We start from the raw sequence: 24,443 nt of genomic DNA, 5'->3' as shown, positions 1-24,443 counted from the left end.
TAGTAATATACATTAAAGGTTCCTCTGTCCGTTCATGGCTTGATACCTCATTTTTTCTTAACATGAAAGAATATTCCATCGTCTGGATGTCCCACAGTGTATCTGGTTGCCTCCAAGTTTTGGCACTTATGAATAAAGAAATTGTAAACATCTGTGCGCGGGTTTTCTGTGGACATAAGTCTTTAACCCCTTCGGGTAAATATCAAGGAGTACGGTTGCTGGATTGTATGGCATATATGTTTCGTTTTGCTAGAAACCACTACATTGTCTTCCAAAGTGGCTGTGCCATTTTACATTCCCACCAGTAATTAAGGAGCTCTCCTTTTGTTCCACACCCTTGCCAGCACTTGGAGGTATCTGCAGTTTGGGTCATTCTCATAGGTGTGTAGTCGTAGCTCATTTTTTGTTTTGTTTTGTTTTTCCAAGTATAATTAACATATAATTAACATACAGTGTTATGTCAGTTTCAGGTACACGTGCCCTCTTCCTCACCTCCACCTGTCTCCCCTATTCTTCCTGTTCTCCCCATGTCCTGTCTGGCAACCACCAGTTCTCTGTAGTTAAGAATCTGGGGTTTTTGGTGTTTTTTTTCCTTTGTTCATTTGTTTTGTTTCTTAAATTCTACATCTAGGTGACATTATGTGGTGTTTTTCTCCCTCTGACTGACTTATTTCAGTTAACATTATACCTTCTGGGTCCATCCATGTTGTTGCAAATGGCAAGTTCTCACTCTTTTTGATGGCTGCATAATATTCCATGCTACTCTGTCAATTTGATAGTCTAACTACCCATTATAAGTGGGATCATACAGTATTTGCCTTTTTCTGTCTGAGTTATTTCACTTAGCATGATATCCTCAAGGTCCATACATTTTTTTTAAGGTAGAATTTCCTTTTTTTAATGGCTGAATATTACTTCACTGTGTGTGTGTGTGTGTCTTTATCCGTTTATCTATCAGTGGAAGCTTACATTGTTTCCCTGTTTGCTTATTGTGAATAATGCTGCAGTGAACATGGGGGTGCAGAGATCTCTTGGAAAGTGTGATTTCATTTCATTTGGATGTGTACCCAGAAGTGGGACTCACTGGATTGTGGTAGTTCCAGTTTTCTTTTGTTTTCCATAGTGGTTGTACCAATTTACTTTCTTGCTAACTGTACATAACGGTGCCTTTTCCTCCACATTCTTGTCAACAGTCATCTTTTGGATACTAGCCATTCCAACAGGTATGGGGTGATCTCTCACTGCAGTTTTGATTTGCAGTTCTCTGAAGATCAGTGATCTTGAGCATCTTTTAACAGGCATGTTGGCCATCTGGAGGTCTTCTTTGGAAAAGTATCTCTTTAGAACCACATAAAGTGGGCCTGGACCCTAGGTCTGCAGGGGATGATGAGGCACGAGGGGCAGCTGGGGTGCTGCCCAGTTTTTAATCAGGTTGTTTAAGTTTTTAATCAGGTTGTTTAAATTTTTAATCAGGTTGTTTAAGTTTTAAGAATTCTTTGTCTATTTTGTATAATGGCTCTTTATCAGATGTGCCTTTGATAAATATTTCCTTCCAGCCTGTGCCATGTCTATTCAGTCTCTTGATAGTGCTTTTCACAGAGCAGAAGTTTTTAATTGTAATGAAATCCAGCTTGTCAAGTTTTTCCATGGATCATGCTTTTGGTGTTACATTTAAAAACGTCATTGCCAAACACAAGGCATTTAGATTTTTTCCTGTGTTGCTTCTAGGAGGTTTATCATTTCATGTTTCATATTTAAGTCTGTGATCCATTTCGAGTTAATGTTTGTGAAGGATGTAAAAGCCTAAGTCTTGTTTTGGGTTTTTTGTTTGTATGTTTTTCTTTTTTCCTTCTTTCTTTCTTTCTTTCTTTTTTTTTTTTTTTCTTTGCAGGTGGTTGTCCTGTCCTTCTGGCTCCATTTGTTGAAGAGACTGTATTTTCTCCATTGTGTTGCTTTTTCTCCTTTGTAAAACATCAGTTGACTCTATTTATATGGGTCTATCTCTGGGCTCTCTATTCTGTTCCACTGATGTGTTTGTTTCTCTTTTGCTAATACTACACTATCTTGACTACTGTAACTTTACAGTAATTATTGAAGTCGGCTTGTGTCAGTCCTCCTATCTTGTTCTTTTCCTTCAGTATTGTATTGGCTATTTAGGGTCTTTGTCCTCTGCACATAAACTTTTCTTTCTTTATTTTTTAAAAGATTTTATTTATTTATTTGACAGACAGAGATCACAAGTAGGCAGAGAGAATGGTAGGGGGGAAGCAGGCTCCCTGCCGAGCAGAGAGCCCGATGCAGGACTCGATCCCAGAGATCATGACCTGAGCTGAAGGCAGAGGCTTAACCCACTGAGCCACCCAGGCACCCTGTACATAAACTTTTCAATCAGTCTCTCCATATCTACAAAATAACTTGCTGATGTTTTTTTTTTTTTAATTTTTTAAATTTTTTTATTTTTATTTTTTTATTTTTTTTAACTTGCTGATATTTTGATTGTGATTGCACTGAATCTGTAAATCAGGTTGGGAAACTGACATCTTGACAGTATTGTGTCATCTTACCATGAACATGGAATATCTCTCCATTTATTTAGTCCTTCATTGATTTCTTTTGTAACAGTTTTATAGTTTTATTCATATAGATCTTATGTATGTTTTGTTAGATTTATGCCAGACATTTCTTTCTGGGGGCTGCTAATATTGGTGCTGTTTTTTTTTTTTTTAAGATTTTACTTATTTGACAGACAGAGATCACAGAGAGGCAGGCAGAGAGAGGAGGAAGCAGGCTCCCTGCTGAGCAGAAAGCCCGATACGGGGCTCAATCTCAGGAATCTGAGATCATGACCTGAGCCAAAGGCAGAGGCTTTAACCCACTGAGCCACCCAGGGGCCCCTAGTGTTGTGTTTTTAATTTCAAATTCTACTTGTTCATTGCTGATATGTAGGAAAGTGACTAACCTTGTATCCTCCAACCTTGCTGTAGTCACTTAATAGTTTCAGGGGTGTAAGGAGGTTTTTTTTGGTGAATCCTTTTGGGTTATCTGCATTTTTCTCGTGAACAAAGACAGTTTTTGTTTCTGCCTTCCCAAACGGTATATCTTTTTTTCCTCTTGTCTTAATGTAGTACCTACGACTTTCACTATGATGCTGAAAACCACTGGGGAGCAGGGACATCATTGCCTTGTTTCCGATCTTGGAAGGAAAGCTTTAATTTCTCACCATCAAGTATGGTGTTAGCTATAGGGTTTTTGCAGATACTCTTTTTCAAGTTGAGGAAGTTCCCTTCTATTCCCACTTTACTGAGGGTAGTTCATTCTTTAAACAGGTATATAACATTTCATTGTATTGACGAACTATGTTTTATTTAATTCTTTTTGATGAACACTTGGTCTGTTTCCATTTCTTTTTGCTATTTTAAGCGGTACTGTTGTGAACAGCCTTGTACATACCTCTTTGGGCACATGTGCAAAAGTATTTTTCTGTAACAGGTGCCTAAAAGTGCAATTGCTGGGTTGAGAGATATGCATTTATAATTAATTTTAATTTTTTTTTAAGATTTTATTTATTTATTTGTCAGAGAGAGAGAGAAAGAGAGAGAGAGAGTGAGCACAGGCAGGCAGAGAGGCAGGCAGAGTCAGAGGGAGAAGCAGGCTCCCTGCCGAGCAAGGAGCCGGATGTGGGACTCGATCCCAGGACACTGGGATATGACCTGAGCCGAAAGCAGCTGCTTAACCAACTGAGCCACCCAGGTGTCCCTTAATTTTAATTTTTTAAATGTTGAAATAATTACAAATCTATAGGAAACTTGCAAGTACAGTATAAAGCACTTCCCTCCACCAACTCACCTGAGAGTAAGTTGCTTACCTGATGCTCCATCAGTACCCCCCAGCATCTACAATATAACTTGAGGGTGCATCTCCTTCAAACAAGGACATCCTGCTCTATCTCCTCGACATAACCATTTGAATCAGGAAATTAATGTTGATGTATTACTACCACGTAATCCCTAGACCCAATTCAAGTTTCACCAGTTGTCACAATAATGTCTAATAGAAGGAATCTCCATTTACTGATCACCTAGGTTTCCCAGTTTTACCACATTTGCCCTGGTATGTAAGGTTGGGTCTAAATATTTTTTCAGAATCATTTCAGACTCAGTCGCAAGCATGATCCTCATTACATCTTAATAGTAAAGTGTGCATTTCCTAAAAACAAGCACACTTTCTTCCCCAAGCTCTGTAAATCCAAAAGATCAGGAGTTCTAAATGGATACTTTAACAACATGATCCAGTGTTACCATCTGGTGGATAGACTTTCAGCTTTCATTGAGTGCCCCAATAATGCCCTTTATAGGTTCAGGATCCAAGCCAGGATCACCTGTCGGATTTAGCTGTCACAATTTCCTTGATCTCTAGGATTGTTGTGCAGTGCGGAAAGCTGTTAGCTCATGTTTTGTCCACTTCATAGTGTTTACAATGGGAGGGCTAATCTGACACCAGTTTCACCATCATAGCAAGAAGCAAAAGTCTGCTTCAGAATTTTAGAAGCTAAGTTATTAAGTGCTATGACTAAATTTTCTTGTGGATTATATGTTTTATAAAATACTGCATTTGTCCTGTTTAAAGGTTGGGATCTTGAGTTCCACCTTGTCATATTAATATTGCCACATCTGTTTCTTTCCTTTTAAATGTCACCTGGTATATAGTTCTCTATTAGTCTATTCTGTGTGTGATTATTTTGTTCTAGGTGTGTATGTTGTTAACAGCATATAGTTATCTTTTTATTCTGTTTATCTTTTGATAGATTTGCCCTTTTTACACTCAATTTTTTTTTACTGATATAATTGTACATATTGTGTTAAAGTTCATGTTTTCTGTTTAATATGTTTCTTTTTTCTGTTTGGTGACTTTAGTTGGATTGATTTTTAGTTGTTGGTGTTGACCTTTTATTTTTTCTATATCCTATATATAGAGTTTCTGTATCCTAATATATCTCTTCTATAGCCTAGACATCTCTTTATATATATATATATTTTTTTTTGCTATGGGAAGTGGATTTTTAAAAATAGTGTTTTTTTAGAACAGGTTTAGACTTATAATGCCAGGCTAGTATAGAGAGTCCTCATATGCTCCACATTCGGTTTCCTGTATTTTTAACATTTTACATTGGTGTTGTATCTCTGTCACAATTAATGAACCAATATTAATGTACTATTATTAACTGAAGTCCATACTCTATTCGGATTTCCTTTGTTTTTACTAAAGCCCCTTCTCCTCGCTTCTCGGCCTTTTGGCTAAGATCAAGTGTAGTATCTAAAGTCCCCCCTTTTTTGTTGTTCCAGGATCCAATCCACATACCAGAGACCTGTCTTCATTATAATTCCTTAGGGTCTTCAGGCTGTGCCAGTTTCTCAGACTTTTGTTTGTTTTTGATGACCTTGGTTTTGAGGAGTTCTGGTCACATACTTTGTAGGATTGGAATTTGTCTGATGTTTTCTCATTATTATATTAGGGTTATAGGTTTTTGAGTGAAGAACACACATGTGTAGGGGCTGTCTCATCCCATCATATCAAGGGTATATACTATAAGTATTTCTGTATGTAACCCTCTGTGTGTATATTAAGCCACACATGATTCATACTGAAGTCTCCAACTCTAATCCATTATCATAGTGATCATTCCACCCTTTTTTAAAACTTTTTTTCTTTTTCTTTAAATTCAATTAACATATAATGTATTAGTTTCAGAGATAGACTTCAGTGATTCATCAGTATTATGTAATACCAAGTGTTCATTATATCACACACCTTCCTTAATGTCCATCACCCAGTTACCCCTTCCTCCTACCCTCTCCCCTCCAGCAACCCTCAGTTTGTTTTCTATGATTAAGAGTCTCTTACAGTTTGTCTCCATCTCTGATTTTGTCTTATTTTTTCCACTCTTCCACTATGAATCTTGTTTTGTTTCTTAAATTCCACTTGTGAGTGAGACCATATGATAATTGTCTTTCTCTGACTGACTGATTTCATTTAGTATAATACCCTTCAGTTCCAGCCATGTTGTTGCAAATGGGAAGATTTCCCTTTTTGATGGCTGAGTAGTATTCTACTATAGATCTGTATCTATACCTATACCACAACTTCTTTATCCATTCATCCATCAGTGACCATCTGGGCTCCTCCCGTAGTTTGGCTTTTGTGGACATTGCTGCTATAAACATTAGAGTGTGGGTAACCCTTCGGATTACTACATTTGTATCTTTGGGGTAAATCCCTAGTAGTGCAATTGCTAAGTCATAGGGTAGCTCTATTTTCAGCTTCTTGAGGACCATTCATACTGTTTTCCAGAGTGGCTGCACCACAGCTTGCATTCCCACAAACAGTGTAAGAGGGCTCCCCTTTCTCTGCATGCTTGCCAACATCTGTCATTTCCTGACTTGTTAATTTTAGCCATTCTGACTGGTGTGAGGTGGTATCTCATTGTGGTTTTGATTTGTATTTCCCTGATGCCAAGTGATGTGGAGCATTTTTTCATGTGTCTGTTGGCCATTTGTGTGTCTTTCTTGGAGAAATGTCTGTTCATGTCTTCTGCCCATTTCTTGATTGGAATATATGTTTTTGGGTGTTGAGTTTGATAAGTTCTTTATAGATCTTGGCTACTAACCCTTCATCTGATATGTCATTTGCAAATGTCTTCTCCCATTCTGTAGGTTGTCTTTTGGTTTTGTCAACTGATTCCTTTGCTGTGCAAAAGCTTTTGATCTTGATGAAGCCCCAATAGTTCATTCTTGCCCTTGTTTCCCTTGCCTTTGGCGATGTTTCTAAGAAGTTGCTGTAGCTGAGGTCGAAGAGGTTGCTGCCTGTGTTTTCCTCTAGGATTTTGATGGACTTCTGTCTCACTTTTAGGTCTTTCATCCATTTTGAGTCTATTTTTGTGTATGGTTTAGGGAAATGGTCCAGTTTCATTTTTCTGCATGTGGCTGTCCAATTTTCCCAACACCATTTATTGAAGAGCTGGTCTTTTTTCCATTGGATATTCTTTCCTGCTCTGTCAAAGATTAGTTGACCATAGAGTTGAGGGTCCATTTATGGAGACTCTATTCTGTTCCAGTGATCTATGTCTGTTTTTGTGCCAGTACCATACTGTCTTAATGATTATGGCTTTGTAATAGAGCTTAAAGTCTGGGATTGTGATGCCCCTAGGTTTGGTTTTCCTTTTCAACATTCATTTGGCTCTTCAGGGTTTTTTCTGGTGCCATACAAATTTTAGGATTATTTGTTCCAGCTCTGTGAAAAAGGTTGATGGTATTTTGATAGGGATAGCCCTGAAAGTATACATTACTTTAGGGATCACGGACATTTTAACAATATTCATTCTTCTAATCCGTGAGCATGGGACGTTTTTCCATTTCTTTGTGTCAGCCTCAATTTCTTTCGTAAGTGCTCTATAGTTTTCTGAGTATAGATCCTTTGCCTCTTTGGTTAGGTTTATTCCTAGGTATCTGATGATTTTTGGAGCAATTGTAAATGGGATCAGCTCCTTAATTTCTCTTTCTTTTGTCTCATTGTTACTGTATTGAAAAGCAACTGATTTCTGTGCATTGAGTTTATATCCTGCCATTTTGCTCAATTCCCATTTAAGTTCTAGAAATTTGGGGGTAGAGTCTTTTGGGTTTTCCACATAGAATGTCCTATAATCTGTGAAGAGTGAGCATTTGACTGTTCCTTTGCCAATTCAGATGCCTTTTAATTCTTTTTGTTTTCTGATTTTGAGGCTTGGACTGACTCCTCGTACTGTGTTGAACAGTAGTGGTGAGAATGGACAGCCTTGCTGTATTCCTGACCTTATGAGAACAGCTCTGTCTTTCCCACTGAGAACGATATTCACTTTGGGTTTTTTGTATATGGCTTATATAATCTTGAGGTATGTTCCCTCTGTCCCTATGCTGTGGAGAGTTTTAATCAAGAAAAGATGGTGTAATTTGTCCAGTGCTTTTTCTGCATCTAGGTTTGTGGCTGTCCCAATTTTCAGGAAAGGACAAGGACAAGAACCATGATTCTTTTGGTTCTTGTCCTTTCTTTTATGTGTGTGGTTTACAATGTTGATTGATATGTGGATGTTGTACCATCCTTGTAGCCCAGGAATAAGTCCCACTTGGTGAATAATCCTTTTATTATACTGGTTGGTCCTTTTGGCTAGTATCTTGGTGAGAATTTTGGCATCTATGTTCATCAGGGGTATTGGTCTGTAATTCTCCGTTTTTCTGGGGTCTTTGTCTGGTTTTGGGATCAAGGTAATGCTGGCTTTACAGAAAGAGTTTGGAAGTTTTCCTTACATTTTTATTTTTTGAAACAATCTCAGAAGAATAGGTGTTAATTCTTTAAATGTTGGGTAGAATTCTTCTGGGAAGCCAGCCAGCCCTGATCTCTTTGTTGGGGAGATTTTTTGATTACTGCTTCAGTTTCTTTGCTGCTTGTGGGTCTGTTCAAGTTTTCTGTTTATTCCTGGTTCAGTTCTGGTAGTTCATACCTCTCTAGGAATGCATCCATTTCTTCCAGATTGCCTAATTTGTTTGCATATAGTTGCTCATAGTATGTCATAATTGTATTTCCTCGGTGTTGGTTGTGATCTCTCCTCTTTAATTCATGATTTTATTAATCTGGGTCCTTTCTCATTTCTTTTTGTTAAGTCTGGCCAGGGGTTTATCCATTTTATTCATTTAAAGAACCAGCCCCTAGTTCTGTTGATCTGTTCTACTGTTCTATTGGTTTCTTTTTCATTAGTTTTTTCCCTTTAATCTCTGTTATTTTTCTTATCCTGCTGGGTTTAGGCTTTATTTGCTGTTTTTTTCCCCCCAGCTCCTTTAGGTATAAGGTTAGGTTGTGTATTTGAGACCTTTCTTATTTCTTGAGAAAGGATTGTATTGCTATCTACTTCCCTCTTAAGACTGCCTTTGCTGCATCCCAAAGGTTTTGAAGAGTTGTGTTTTCATTTTCATTTGTTTCCATGAATTTTTAAAATCTTCTTTAATTTCCTGGTTGACACATTCATTCTTTAGTAGGTATGCTCTTTAGCCTCCATGTATTTGAGTTCTTTCCAGATTACCTCTTAGGATTGAGTTCCTGTTTGAAAACACTGTTGTCTGAAAATATGCAGGGAATGATCCCAGTCTTTCGGTACCAGATGAGACCTGATTTGTGACCCAGTATTTCATCTGTTTTGGAGACTGTTCCATGTTCACTCAAGAGGAATGTGTGTTCTCTTGCTATAGGATGAAATGCTCTGAATGCTCTGTGAAGTCCATCTGCTGCAGTGTGTCGTTCAAAGCCCTTGTTTCCTTGTTGCTCTTCTGCTTAGATGACTGTCCTTTGCAGTGAGGGAGCATGTTAAAGTCCTCTTCTGTTACTGTATTATTATCGATTTGTTTCTTTAATTTTATTAGTTGGTTTATATAAGTGGCTAACCCCATGTTGGTATCATAGATATTTACAATTGCTAGATCTCTTGTTGGATAGACCCTTTAATTATGATATGGTGTCCTTCCTCATCTCTTATTACAGTCTTTGGTTTAAAATCTTATTTCTGGGACGCCTGGGTGGCTCAGTTGGTTAAGCAGCTGCCTTCGGCTCAGGTCATGATCCCAGCGTCATTGGATCGAGTCCCACATCGGGCGCCTTGCTCCGCAGGGAGCCTGCTTCTCCCTCTGACTCTGCCTGCCACTCTGTCTGCCTGTGCTCGCTCTCGCTCGCTCTCTCTCTGACAAATAAATAAATAAAATCTTTAAAAAAAATAAAATAAAATAAAATCTTATTTCTCTGATATAAGGATTACCACCCCAGCTTTCTTTTGATGTCCATTAGTATGATAAATGGTTTTCCACCCAATCAGATTCAGTCTGGATGTGTCTTTAGGTCTGCAATGAGCCTCTTGTAGACAGCATATAAGTAGGTCTTGCTTTTTTATCCAGTCTGATGCCCTGTGTCTTTTGATTGGCGGCATTTAGCCCATTTACAGTCAAGTAAGTATTGAAAGATGTGAATTTAGTGCCATTATATTACTATATTAATTACTATATATTAATATGTATCTATTATTAAAATAAATGTTTCTGTATATTGTCTCTGTTCCTTTCTTGTCTGTGGTACTTTTGGGCTCTCTCTTTCCTTAAAGGATCCCTTTTTTTTAAAAAAAGATTTTTATTTATTTATTTGACAGAGAGAGATCACAGGTAGGCAGAGAGGCAGGCAGAGAGAGAGGAAGTAGCAGGCTCCCTGCTGAGCAGAGAGCCCGAAGTGGGACTCGATCCCAGGACCCTGAGATCATGACCTGAGCTGAAGGCAGAGGCTTTAACCCACTGAGCCACCCAGGCGCCCCTAAAGGATCCCTTTTAATGTTTCTTGCAGGACTGGTTTAGTGATCACAAATTCTTTTAGTTTCTGTTTGTCCTGGGAGCTTTTAATCTCTCCTATTTTGAATGACAGCCTTGCTGGATAAAGTATTCTTGGCTGAGTATTTTTCTCATTTAGCACTATGAATATATCATGCCAGTCCTTTCTGGCCTGCCAGGTCTCTGTGGATAGGTCTGATGCCAGTATAATGTTCCTACCCTTTTAGGTTATGGACCTCTTGTCCTTAGGGGCTGTCAGGGTTTTCTCTTTGTCTTTGAGATTTGCAAGTTTCCCTTGTTAACTTATATTTACTGATTTTTGAGGAGTGTTCTCTATGCCTCCTGGACTTGAATGCCTGTTTTCTTCCCCTGATTAGAGAAGTTCTCAGCTATAATGTGCTCCAATATACCTCCTGTCCCTCTCTCTTTCTTCTTCTTCTGGGATCCCAATTATTCTGTTGTTCCACTTTAACAGTATCAGTTATCTCTCAAATTCTCCCCTCCCCATGATCCAGTAGATTTATCTTTTTTCTCAGCTTCTTTAGTCTCCATAATTTTGTCTTCTGTATCACTAATTCTCTCTTCTGCCTCATTTATCCTAGCAGTTAGAGCCTTCATTTTTTATTGTACCTCATTAATAGCTTTTTAAAATTTAGGTTGATTAGATTTTGGTTCTTTTATGTCTCCAGAAAGGGATTCTCTAGTGTCATCCATGCTTCTTGCAATCCCAGCTAGTATCTTTATCATTGTTAATTCTGAACTCTAGTTCCAACTTCTGCTTATATCCATACAGATTAGGTCCCTGGCAGTCAGTACTGCCTCTTGTTCTCTTTTTTGAGGTACGTTTTTCTCTCTTGTCTTTCTTTCTGGAGAAGAATGAATGAATGAGAGAACATAATACTAAGATGACAGCAATGACCTCAGAGAAATATACCCTAAACAAATCAGAAGAGACCTGAAATTGAAAAAAAAAAAAGGAAAAAATAAGAGAATCAGACAGTTGAACAGAACAGATCCATACATATTGGATCCTGTATTTTGGTTTGTTTGTTAGAAAACTAGATCCTAAAATTGTAAAGAAAGAAAAACTTACAGGTACAAAAATAAAATTACATACAATGAAAGGATAGAATATAACTGTTTTTTTTTTTTAAAGATTTTATTTATTCATTTGACACAGAGAGATCACAAGTAGGCAGAGAGGCAGGCAGAGAGAGAGAGAGGAGGAAGCAGGCTCCCCGCGGAGCAGAGAACCCGATGCGGGACTCGATCCCAGGACCCTGAGATCATGACCTGAGCCGAAGGCAGCGGCTTAACCCACTGAGCCACCCAGGCGCCCTTAGAATGTAACTGTTAATGAAAAAAGATTTATAGTTGATAAAATAAGAAATTTGTTGTAAAAGGAATGAGAAAGAAAATTAAAATTGAAAGACCAAGGAATCATGGGGAAAAACCCTATGAATTCTGTGTACCATATTTCCCTAATGCTGGAGTTTTGCATTTCTCTATGATCATAAACTTGGTCTTGGCTGGATGTTCTTGCTTATCTTCTAGGGGAGGGGCCTGCTGCATTGATTCTCAGATGTCTTTGCCCCTGGTAGATTTGCAGTGCCCTTGCGGGGGTGGGGGAGGACAAGTCTAGTCATCTGCTTGGGTTTACTTTCAGGAACTTTCATGCCCCGAAGGCTTTCTGTGCAGCTTTAGAGGATGAGAATGAAAATGGCAGCCTCCCAGTCAGCAGCCCTGGAGCCCAAAGCTTGGTTCCCCACTTCTCAGTGTGCCCTCAGAGAAATACAGTCAGTCATTCCTGTCTCCCTGGTCTCCGGCCACACTCCATGCTTGTGCGGCATGTGACCGAGCATTTCTGTCACAGGTACAAGACCCCATTTTGAGTCTCCAAACCCTGCAGACTCCTGTTGTACACTCCCATGCTGCTCCTTCCGGGGGAAGAAGGGAAGTCTCGTTGTAGTTCTGCCGCTCCCTGGGCTCCTGCTCTGAGAGCAGTGGCCTGACTGTGCCACTGTTTGTGGTATGTGGCAACCCCAACCTGAGAGCCCACTCCTGGGCTCACTGTTTGCTGCCAGCTTCCCTGCTCTGATGCCTGAGAGCTCTGCTGTGCTCAGGCACCCCCAGTGCCTATGACCTGGGGATCCTGAGACCACACTGTCCCACCTAGCATCCGCCCCCGCTTAGCCACCTGAGTGATGGCCCTCATCAGACTTCTGAAAGTTCTGATTTGGCATTCAGCTGCTTATGGCTTATGGCTCATAGCTGGCTTATGGAGGCTCCCTCCCCCCATGGTTTATCTTTGCCTCGATTCACTTCCCTGTACCGACCTTGCAGAACACGATCGTTTTTCTATTTGCAGAGTTGCAGCTATTCTTCTCTTACATCTCCAGTTGAGTTCATAGGTGTTGAGAATAATTTGATAGCTAGCTAGCTGAATTCCTGGGACCGGACGAAACTAAGGTCTCCTACTCCCCTGCCATCTTGGACTCCTCCCATTGTAGCCCTCTCCTACCTACAATCTTGCTCTCCAACAGTAGGCTTCTACAGTTCATCACCCACTTACCCATTTATTCAGTTCTAGTATGCATGTGTAATAGTTTGAGAATTGATAATACATATACTCTGCTGGGAAACTACGTGCCCACAATGGGGGGAATGATAGGTGTCAAGTCCAAAAGCAAGCAGAGCTGGGCAGATGAGTCTGCCTCTGAGAACAGAGTCTCTTGTGAAAAGCTTTTCCCTCAAGACTTTTAAGTGGTGTGTAATCAGAGCTGCTCATCTAGATATGGATACTGGGGTTGGGGGAAGGTACCCTGGATTGACACAGTGTAGTGCAGAGTTTACAAGATGTGGAGGGGGATGTAAGAACCTGGCTCATAATCAGTGGAGCTTTGGACCCCAGTATTCCTTGTTGCAAGGTGTACATTCTGTGGGATGGGCTTGGTGTTCTGTACAGTTGAGCCTTCAGCTTCTAGTGGACAGAAGACTGTGATCAGTAAACTTGGTGAGATTCAATGCGAGATGATCTCAAGATCCTTAACTTAATTATATCTGCGAAAACCACTTTTCCATTTTGTTTTTGGTGGAGATACGTTGTTTGTAGAAGGAAATCAACTCATTGTGTCTTTGGATGGCTTCTACCAGTTTCCTTTTGTGGTATTAATCTTCATGACACCCTCTAAAGGGAAACAGCAATTACGAGAAACTATTTCAGAATGATTTTGTTTTATGGAAAAATATTAAATTTTAAAAATCTTTTTTTTTTTTTTTAGGATCTGGGGACTCTGATTTTCGTCTGGAGGATGCGTTGAAAGAAACTTCCTCAGTAAAGCGTGAGTATTAATTGAACTATTAAAAACAAACAGTAGTGATTAATATGCACCACCCATTCAGAATATACACCCAAGGAAAACACTTTTTGTCTGAACTGATCGAATATAATAGGGGTGTCATAAATTGCATTATTTAAAAGAAAATCTGAATATTTAACATCATTTGTTTCCTTTACAAAGAATAGCACACAATGCGTAACAACTGATACAGCATTTTCCCCAGTGGCCTTAGAAGACTGCCTTTCCCTTACTCAAGGAAAAAGTCCTTTGAAGTGAATAAGAGATTTGTTTTTCCTACTAGATTTTTTTTTTAAAATGGTTTTTCTTAAAATGGTGTCTACATATAAACTCTCAAATGCTAAGCTTTGTTGTCCATTTCTCTTTACATTTTTTTGAAAAAAAAATTAAACCACTTTTTTTTTTTTTAAAGTGTGAACATTAGAAAGTAAAACCGAGATTTTCTGTGACCCTCCCCATCCTACTATTGTCCTTCCCATCCCAGGAGGAAACTGCTGGGTCCTTCTGGAATATGCTGGTCCCAGGTGATTTTCTGTGCTGTTACGTACATCCGTACACATAGATTGGTGTTTTTGTTTTACATGATGTGTGAGGCTTTTTATTTTAGTTACACATGTAACTAAACAACAACAAACAACCTTGTTTGCATTTAGTAAGTATTGAAGACTTGAGGGAGTGTTATCTAAGTTTTATAAACTGGCAGGCTTAAACCCACTGAAACGTGTTCTCTCACCGATCTGGAGGCCTGGGGTCCAAAATGAAGGTGTTGGCGGGGCCACACTCCCTCTGAAGGCTTGAGCGCAGGAAGCTTCCTGGCTGGGCACACCTGTGGTGGCTTGTAGCTGCCTCACTCCGGTCTCTGCCTTTGCGTGGTGTTGTCTTTTCTTCGTCTCTTCTTCCTTCATGACATCTGCAAAGAGCGTTTTTCCAAATAGGGTTCCTGTTTGTGGCATCTGCGGATTAGGACTCCACTATGTATTTGCGGGGCCACTGTGGGACCACATCATTATATCTATACTTCACACGTAACCTTGGGCTTCGTGGAGCTGGCATCCCAGTGACGTGGCTCTGGCCGTGTCCAGTGCTGCCCTTTCCTTACTGGCCGATGTGTGATTTGCTTTCATTTTGCATAATTACAAATAGGGCTTCAGTGAACATTCTTGGTCGATATCTTTTGTGTATAAGGTCAGTGGGACTATCAGGCTGAAGGGTGTATGTATTTTCTGTTTTACTAGATTCTGCCAAACTGTTTCCAAAATGAATATACCGTTATATATTCACTGAATACCATTCAGTTCCTTTTCTTCCAGATCTGCACATCAACCAGATTTTATTAATCAAAGGCATTTTACCAATATGATGGACAAAATATCTTATTGCTTTATTATGCATTTTCCTCATTATAGTGAGATGGAACATCATTTCATATATTTATTGGCCATTTGTATTTTCCTCTTTGGTGAATTATCTGTTCATATCCCTTCCCCATTTTTTTTTCTGCTGGTTTTCTTGTCTTTTTCTTATGGGTTTGAGGAGTCTCTGTGTATTCTGGATTGAGAAAGGCAGGGGCTCTGGAGCCAGACTTCTTGTGTCCGAACCCCGCCTCTGCCACTTCCTGCCACCTTTGGTGAGTCTCCTGACTTCTCTGTGCCTCCATTTCCTTGTGTCTTACGTGAGGTTAATAATAAGCCCTACCTCCTAGGATTATTGGAAGGATTAGGTGAGTTGGCCCGTGTAAAGTGCTCAGCACAGGACTGGCACAAGTTCAGTGCTCAGTGAGTGTAGGCCGTTATATTGTTCCTTGATTCGACTCTGGCTGAGTTTCTGGTATCAGGCAAGGCTACATGAGGAATGCATGCTTACATAAACTGGCCAACAGACTGAAAGCAATTCTTGTCAAAATCCCAGCTAGAATTTTTACAGAAACAGACAAGCTGATTCTAAAATTCATACGAAATTCAGGGGACCCCAAATTGCCAAATTGTCTTGGAGCACCTGCGTGACTTGGTAGGTTAAGCATCCAACCCTTGATTTCAGCTCAGGTCATGATCTCAGGGTCATGAGATCGAGCCCCACATCAGGTTCCATGCTGGGTGTGGTATCGAGCCTGCTTAAGATTCTCTCCCCGCCTGCCCCCGCCCCATGCTCATTCATGCTCTCTCTCTCTCTCTCTCTGTAAATTAAAAAAAAATTGCCAAACTAATCTTGAAAAAAAGAAAAAGTTGGAGGACTCACACTTCCTAATTTCAGAACTTACTACAAACCTGCAGTGATCAAGGTGGTGTGGCACCAGCATGAAGAGACCTGGAGTTCAGTGGAATAGAATTGCAGAGTCTAGAAATAAACCATTATATCTATGGCCAGTTGACTTTTGACAAAGATGCCGGGACTGCCCAATGGGGAAGGAATAATCTCTTGAATAAACGGTGCTGGGACAGCTGCATATCCAGTTGCCAGAAAATGAAGTTGGACCCTTGCCTCACACCTTATAAAAAAAATTAAACTGGATGATAAACCTGAAACCAGAAATCTCATAGAAGTTCATTTTCAGGGGCACCTGGGTGGCTCAGTGGGTTAAGCCTGTGCCTTCGGCTTGGGTCGTGATCCCAGGGTCCTGGGATCGAGCCCCGCATCGGGCTCTCTGCTCAGCAGGGAGCCTGCTTCCTCCTCTCTCCCTCTGCCTGCCTCTCTGTCTACTTGTCATCTCTGTCTGTCAAATAAATAAATAAAATATTTTTTTTTTAAAAAAAAGTTCGTTTTCTTGTATGCTGTGAGGTGAGAGCTTAGAGTATTCTCAGGTTTTTCCTGCGTGTGCTCACGTCCTGTACGTGCAGGTGGCCTTTCGGATTCCCGGGGGAAGAACACTTAGTTTATTAGCAGTGATGGTTTTAATGAAATCATGTAACATCTCCCCAAACAAACATGACCAAAAATACCAAAAACCTAAATATAAAGACCCCCCAGTTAGGAAATTTGTTACTTTCCTAATGGGGGACTTCTAAATATTCACATCCCTTTCTCCGTTAGGAGAAGGCAGACCTCACCCGATCTTCATCAGCACCCATCAGCCAGTGTGCCCGGGACCCGTAGGAGCACCAGCACGTGGTGTCTTTGGTTGAATAACATTCTCCAATAGCTCATCACTTTTTTTTTCTGTCTTAGCTTACATTTCATGCTACTGAGATTCAGAGAGATAGACTTGTTGATTTCTCCTTGGCTCAATTACATTTTCTGGTGGAGAATGTTTTGGTTTGTATCTTGTACGTTTCTTGTGTAAACAATCCCTGAACCTCCTAGGTCAGGGTATTGTCAGTGACCTTCATTCATCAGTCAGCAGTGTTTGAGTACCTGCTTGCTGCCAGGCACCGTTCCAGGTGCTGGGCATACTGTAGGGGTTAGGCCTGTGCTCGTGATGTCATTTTCTCTGAAGAGACACAGTGCATGAAATAATGTCAGATCTCACTGAGCACTTTGGAACAACTACAACCAGTTGACAGGGTAGGGAGGGCCCGAGGAGGTGGCAAGTGGTGGTAGTTTAGATGAAGTGGAAAAGGCCTTGCTGATGAGAGGTGACCCACAAGGAGTGGAGGAAGTGCTGTCAAGGCCAAAAGATCAGGTGTAAGAGTCCTGAGACAGAAGAGGACTGAGCTGTCTCTGGGACTCAGAAGGTGGCCTGTGTGACTAGAGTGTGGAGGGTGCTGGATCATATAGGGCTTCTAGGACATAGTGACCCCTTTAGTCTAAGCACAAGGCAAAGCTTTTGGAGTAGTATTTTGAAAGCTGAGTTATTGAGCTGTAATTCACATACTGTAATTCACCTATTTTAAAGTGTGCAATCCAGTGGCTTTTAGTACATTTACAGGGTTGTGCAATTATCACTACAGTCCATTTTATTTTGCTTTTAAAGACTTTGACAGTGAGCACAAGCAGGGGGAGGGGCAGAGGCAGAGGGAGAAGACAACTCTCCACTGAGCGGGGAGCCCAATGCGGGGCTCGATCCCAGGACCCCGAGATCATGACCTAAGCCGTAGGCAGAGGCTTAACCCACTGAGCCATCCAGGCGCCCCCACTACAGTCCATTTTAGAACATTTTCATCATCTCAAAAAGAAACTGTACCCTTCAGCTGTCAATCCCCTGATTTCCCTCTTACAGATATCTCATATAAATGGAGTCATATAACGTGGACTTCACGTGTGGCTTCTGTTACTGAGCACAGTATTTTCAAGGTCACCCCTGTTGCTTTCAGAACTGCTTCTCCGTCCCCCCCGCCCCGTCTTTCCATCTCCACCCCTTTTCCCTCCTTCTCTGCCTTTTGCGGTGTGTGCAGTCATCTCACAGGGAGCACACTTCTGCCTTTGCCCTATGCAGCTTCTTTTCTTTTCTTTCTTTCTTTCTTTCTTTTTTAGTTATTTATTTGAAGGAGGGGAGGGCAAAGGGAGAGACTCTGAAGCAGACTCCCCGCTGAGCAGGGTTAGAGCCCAACACAGGGCTTGATCCCGGGACCTTGAGATCATGACCTGAGCTGAAGTTAAGAGTTGATTGCTTAACTGACTAAGCCACCCAGGCGCCCCTGCCCTAGAAAGCTTATGAGTTTCCCCTTTCCTCGGAAGGCCACGGACGCCATCATTAAGCCCCCTTGGGGGAACGTGGCCAGTGTTGTTTACTGTGTTGTCATAGGCGCATGTTAAAAAGAAACCCTCTGGCCGGAGTGCTGAGCAACAGAGATGCTCTTCTAAGTTTGTCATTTTGAGAAAAGCTTCACAGGAGCTCACTGCTTTCATGAAGTTGACCTACTGTTCTAATTCCTTGATAAGTATCTAGACTTTCCTCCTCTCGATTATGGATAATAAATCCCATTTAAAGGTTCACGACAGGAAAATCCGTAGTTAATAGTATCTTAAACATCATACAAATCCACGCTAACATTCTACATCCTCGCAGGCTCGGGCTGTGACAGAGCCGCGGGCACGTGTGGTAAGGAACGAGCTCTTGAAATGGCACCTGCAGATTTTCAGAGAAACCACACTTCTCCAGAAACCGTGTACTTGGGCAGAACTCCACAGAGCTATAATGATCACGACTGCGTGGTACTGGGTCAATCAAATAGAACGAGAGTCCAGAAAGAAACCCTTATTATGTCTCTGGCCAGTTGACTTAAAAAAAAGTCTGGAAAAAGAAATATCTTTCCGTGAGCTGTTTGAGTGCTGCGGATTTTAAAGTACTATTACATAAGGCTGGCACATATTGCGTGGAGTGCTGGGTGTGGTGCATAGGCAGTGAATGCTGGGACACTGGAAAGAAAAAAAAGTGAATAAAAATTAAAAAAAGAAGAATAAAAAAAGAAAAAGAAAGTACTAATACATAAGTGACCATTGCTTTTATGAGAATTGCTCAAATAACAGTTCCAGTAATGTATCGCCACAAGATAGATACACAGAGCCTCCTTTTAAATTTTACAGCTTGAAGTCAAATGGAAATTATAGACCTGAGATCCTCTCCAAACTGTTGATGAGCTGGATTAAAAAGTGTATGTGTGATGACGGTAGGTCATCACCCATGGTCCTCTCATCAACCCACCCCCTGGTGTGGTCTTCACACTGAGGCGCGCGTTGGTGCCCCAGAAGCCTTCCCAAGGAGGAGGCAGGCGTGGTTGCTTTAAGGGAAAGACTTGCCATTGCCTTAGCTTCCAGCTGTACTTAATTAAAACTTAATGATGGTGGACTAAACCTGTAGTCGTGGACATGATCTCCTTTCCCACTGATCCCTCTTTGTTTAAAAAAGTACTGAAGTAAAATTCACAAAACCTAAAATTGGCTGTTTGAACACATTCACAGCGTTGGGCAACCACCGTGTCTATCCGGTCCCCACACATCTCCATCCCTCCAAAGTAAAATCCCTTGGCCAGGAAGCTGTTTGTCCTCCTTAACCCCTCTCCCCTTGCCCCAGACAGTCACCAGTGTACTTTCTTTATCAGTTGATTTATCGACTCTGGGTATTTCGTGTAAATGCCATCATATAATACGTGACGTTTTGTCGTTCATTTAGCAGAATGTCTCGGAGGCTCACCCACCGTATAGCCAGCATATTGGTGCTTCGTTCTCTTTATGACCGCTGTGCCGTTGTATGGATACACCACGCTTTGCTCATTCATCGGCTGACGGCTGCTTTCTCACAGCTATTGAGAATAAGGTTGCGATGAACATGGATGTGCAGATGCCTGAGATCCTGATTTCATTTCTTGCAGATAGAAGCCTAGAAGTAGTGTTGCTCGATCCAGCGGTAGTCCTATTTTTGTCTTTTTTTGAGGAAGCACCATACTGTTTCCATGCTGGCTGTACCATTTTATGTTCCCTCCAACAGTGTGCAAGGGTTCCCTTTTCCCCACAACCTTACCAGCCTGTTACCTTTTGTGTGTGTTTTTAAATAATAATCATCTTAACAGCTGAGGTGGTTTCTCATTTTGATTTGGGTTTTCCTGATGATTAGTGATGACGAGCTCATCTTTTCATTTACCTGTTGGCCATTTCTTTGGAGAACTAGCTAAGTCCTTTGCCCATTTTCTAACCAGATTACTTGTTGTTTTGCTCCAGAGTTGTAGGATTTCCTTACGTATTTTGTATATGAACCCCTTATCAGATATATGATCTGCAAATATTTTCTCTCATTCCGTACATTGCCTTTTTTTTTTAAATTTTTTATTTTTTATAAACATACATTTTTATCCCCAGGGGTACAGGTCTGTGAATCACCAGGTTTACACACTTCACAGCACTCACCAAAGCACATACCCTCCCCAATGTCCATAATCCCACCCCCTTCTCCCAAACCCCCTCCCCCCAGCAACCCTCAGTTTGTTTTGTGAGATTAAGAGTCACTTATGGTTTGTCTCCCTCCCAATCCCATCTTGTTTCATTGATTCTTCTCCTACCCACTTAAGCCCCCATGTTGCATCACCACTTCCTCATATCAGGGAGATCATATGATAGTTGTCTTTCTCTGCTTGACTTATTTCGCTAAGCATGATACGCTCTAGTTCCATCCATGTTGTCGCAAATGGCAAGATTTCATTTCTTTTGATGGCTGCATAGTATTCCATTGTGTATATATACCACATCTTCTTGATCCATTCATCTGTTGATGGACATCTAGGTTCTTTCCATAGTTTGGCTATTGTGGACATTGCTGCTATAAACATTCGGGTGCATGTGCCCCTTTGGATCACTACGTTTGTATCCTTAGGGTAAATACCCAGTAGTGCAATTGCTGGGTCATAGGGCAGTTCTATTTTCAACATTTTGAGGAACCTCCATGCTGTTTTCCAGAGTGGCTGCACCAGCTTGCATTCCCACCAACAGTGTAGGAGGGTTCCCCTTTCTCCGCATCCTCGCCAGCATCTGTCATTTCCTGACTTGTTGATTTTAGCCATTCTGACTGGTGTGAGGTGATATCTCATTGTGGTTTTGATTTGTATTTCCCTGATGCCGAGTGATATGGAGCACTTTTTCATGTGTCTGTTGGCCATCTGGATGTCTTCATTGCAGAAATGTCTGTTCATGTCCTCTGCCCATTTCTTGATTGGAGTATTTGTTCTTTGGGTGTTGAGTTTGCTAAGTTCTTTATAGATTTTGGACACTAGTCCTTTATCTGATATGTCGTTTGCAAATATCTTCTCCCATTCTGTCAGTTGTCTTTTCATTTTGTTGACTGTTTGCTTTGCTGTGCAGAAGCCTTTTGGTTTGATACAGTCGCGCTTGTCTGTTTCTGCTTTTGTTCCCTGTACTTTGGGTATCACATCCAAGAAATCGCTGTTAGGTCTGATGTCAGTTTTTTTCCTGTTTTTTCCCTAAGGGTTTTTTGGTTCCAGCTTTATGTTCATGTCTTTATTTTCCAATTAAAAAAAATTATAGCCCTTCTAGTAGGGATGAAGTAGAACCTCATTGTAGTTTTTATTTGTGTTTCCCTGGTGACTGAGGAGGTCTTCATACATACTGAATGCCAGAGTTTCATCACATACTATTTACAAATATTTTCTCTCATTTTATAGGTTATCTTTTCAGTTTTTGAAAATGTACTTAGATTCACGGAGGTTTTCAGTTTTGATGAAGTTTAATTTACCCTTTTTCTTTTGTTTCTCACGCCTTTGGTGTCGTCTCTGAAAATTTGTGGCCTTAAAATCTTAAAAAAAATAAAAAAAAATTGTGGCCAGATTGATCTGTTTTGCGGTAATTTTGTATATGGCCAACCTCCTTCTTCTGCATGTGGATATCCAGTTGTCCCAGCAACATTTATCAAAAAGACCATTCTTTTCTACCACTGAATGGTCTTGGCACCCTCTTGAAAATCAATGGCCATAAATATGTGGGTGCTTTCTGAAATCTCAATACTGTGACATTGATGTGTGTACACACACACACACACACACACACACACATTCTTTTAAAGATTTATTTATTTATTTATTTATTTATTTATTTATTTACTTGACAGAGAACCCGATGTGGGACTCGATCCCAGAACCCTGAGACCATGACCCGAGCCGAACGCAGCGGCTTAACCCACTGAGCCATCCAGGCGCCCACACATATTCTTGATATATATGTATATATATCTCACACACACACACACACACACACACACTTAATGCCAGTATCACACAGGTTTGATTACTCTAGGTTTGTAGTGTTACTCTTCTAATTTTATTTTTCCTGTTCTTTTGGCTCTTTGGGCCCCCATGTAATTCCATCTGAATTTTAGGGTCAGTTTATCCATTTCTGTAAAAAAAAAAGGCAGTTGAAATTTTGGCAGAGATTGCATAGAATCTGTAGGTTGATTTGTGTCATATTGCCATCTTAACTGTAGCAAGTCTTCTGTGACAATGGGGTGTTCTGCTTAGACTCATTATGGTTTCAACACTGTTTTGTGGCTTTTAGTGTACAAATCTTTACACATCCTTTGTTAAACTTATCTCTAAAAGTTTTATTCTTTTAATGCTTTATAGTGAAATCACTTTGAGTTTTGTGTATGGATCTTGTGTCCAGCAGCTTTGCTGGGCTTATCTCTAAGAGGTTTTTGGGTTTTTTTCTTTTTGTTTTTCTTTTGGTGGGGGATAGGTCTGGGTTGTTAGGGTTTTCTGTATGTAAGGTCATGTCATCGTTGACTAGAAATAGTTTTATTTCATTCTTCACAGTCTGTCTAGGTGAGATGATCAAGTGCTTTATTTTCCTTTGTTCTATTAGTTTTGGGTATTTTAGTGATTGGTTTTTCTTATATTGAGTTACCCTCGCATTTCTGGAATGAATCTTACTTTGCCATGTTTTATAGTCCTAGTATGCTTCTGGATTTGATTTGCTAGTGATTTGTTGAGGATTTTGTGTCTCTGTCCATAAGGGTTAAAGGTCTGTGGTGAATTTATTATTTAGTTATCTTGTGGTGGCTTTAGTATAAGGTACTACTGGCTTCACAGAGTGACTTAAGAAGTATTCTGTCCTCTGTTTTTGGGAAGACTTTAAGAAGGATTGACTGATTTCTCATTATTTCTTTTTCCTTAGATTCACTTAGCCAAGGTATAGTATATCATTGGTTTTTGATACAGTGTTCAATGATTTATCAGTTCAGTATACCATCCGGTGCTCATTTTTCTTTAAATATTTGGTAGAAATCACCAATGAGGACATCTGGTCCTGGGATTTTCTTTCTGGGAAGTTGTTAAATCCTGATTCACTTTGTTTATTTGTAGGTCTAGTCAGATTTTCTGTTTCTTCTTGAGTCAGTTTTGGTGGTTTGTGTATAAGAATTTGTCCATTTCATCCAGGTTATCTAATTTATTGTAATATAATTTTTCATAGTGTTCCTTTATTCTTTTTATTCCTGTACAGTTGGTAGTAATGTCCTCTCCTTCATTCTTGAATTTAGTAATTTGGGTCTTCTTTCTTTTTGTCTTGGGTTGGTCTGTTAACAGTTTGTCAGTTTTGTCAAAAGAATCAAATTTTTGGATTTGTTTTTTCTCTTTTTTATATTCTTTATTGCAATTATTTATGCTCCAATTTTTATTTTCTTCTGCTTGATGTAGGTTTAGTTTATTCTTTATCTAATTTTTTTAAAGCTTTTACTCATTTATTTGAGATAGAGAGAGAGAGAGTGCACGCAGAGGGAGAAGGAGAGAGAGAATCTCAAGCGGACTCCACGCTGAGTGTGGTGCCCAATGCGGGGCTCAGTCTTCTGACCCTGAGATCATGACCTGAGCTGAAATCAAGAGTTGGACCCTTAAATGACTGAGCCACCCAGGGCCCCTATTTAATATTTTGATGTGAAAGGCTAGGTCGTTGATCTGAGACTTTTTTAAAATGTCAATGTTTACAGCTAGAAATTTCCCCTCCAGCACTGGTTTCACAGTAACACATAAGTTTTGGTATGTTTTCTTTTTCATTCACCTCAAGGATTTAATAATTTGCCCTGTGATTTCTTCTTTGACTCATTGTTTCAAGTCTTCCTTTCTGATTTTCTGTCAAACTGTTCTATCTATGATTGAAAGGATGGTATTGAAATCTACAACTATTATTGTCAAATTACCTATTCTTTGATTTTTGCCTTTTTTTTTTGCTGCTTGTATTTTGGGGCTTGGTTGCTGGGTTCATGTACATTTAAAATTTTATCTTCCTGCTGCATTTATCTGTTCATGATTACAAACTGTCATTC

The 24,443-nt window shown here is 40.2% G+C and overlaps 1 protein-coding gene and 1 pseudogene across 6 annotated transcripts in view; both read left to right on the top strand.

The window, feature by feature from the left end:
- Positions 1-24,443, top strand: part of CD99L2 (CD99 molecule like 2) — a 91,145-nt gene that overhangs the window by 36,011 nt on the left and 30,691 nt on the right. For all 6 annotated transcript variants that reach the window (XM_032331060.1, XM_032331064.1, XM_032331063.1 and 3 more), the window contains exon 2: positions 13,670-13,729. In XM_032331060.1, the coding sequence (XP_032186951.1) occupies positions 13,670-13,729 (60 nt within the window). The remainder of the gene's footprint in view (positions 1-13,669; positions 13,730-24,443) is intronic.
- LOC116583861 lies at positions 5,275-5,350 on the top strand (annotated as a pseudogene).

This window comes from Mustela erminea, chromosome X (assembly GCF_009829155.1).
Source record: "Mustela erminea isolate mMusErm1 chromosome X, mMusErm1.Pri, whole genome shotgun sequence".
Classification (NCBI taxonomy): Eukaryota; Metazoa; Chordata; class Mammalia; order Carnivora; family Mustelidae; genus Mustela; species Mustela erminea.
Note: the sequence above shows the minus strand (reverse complement) of the source record. Positions and strands in the feature narration are given on the sequence as shown.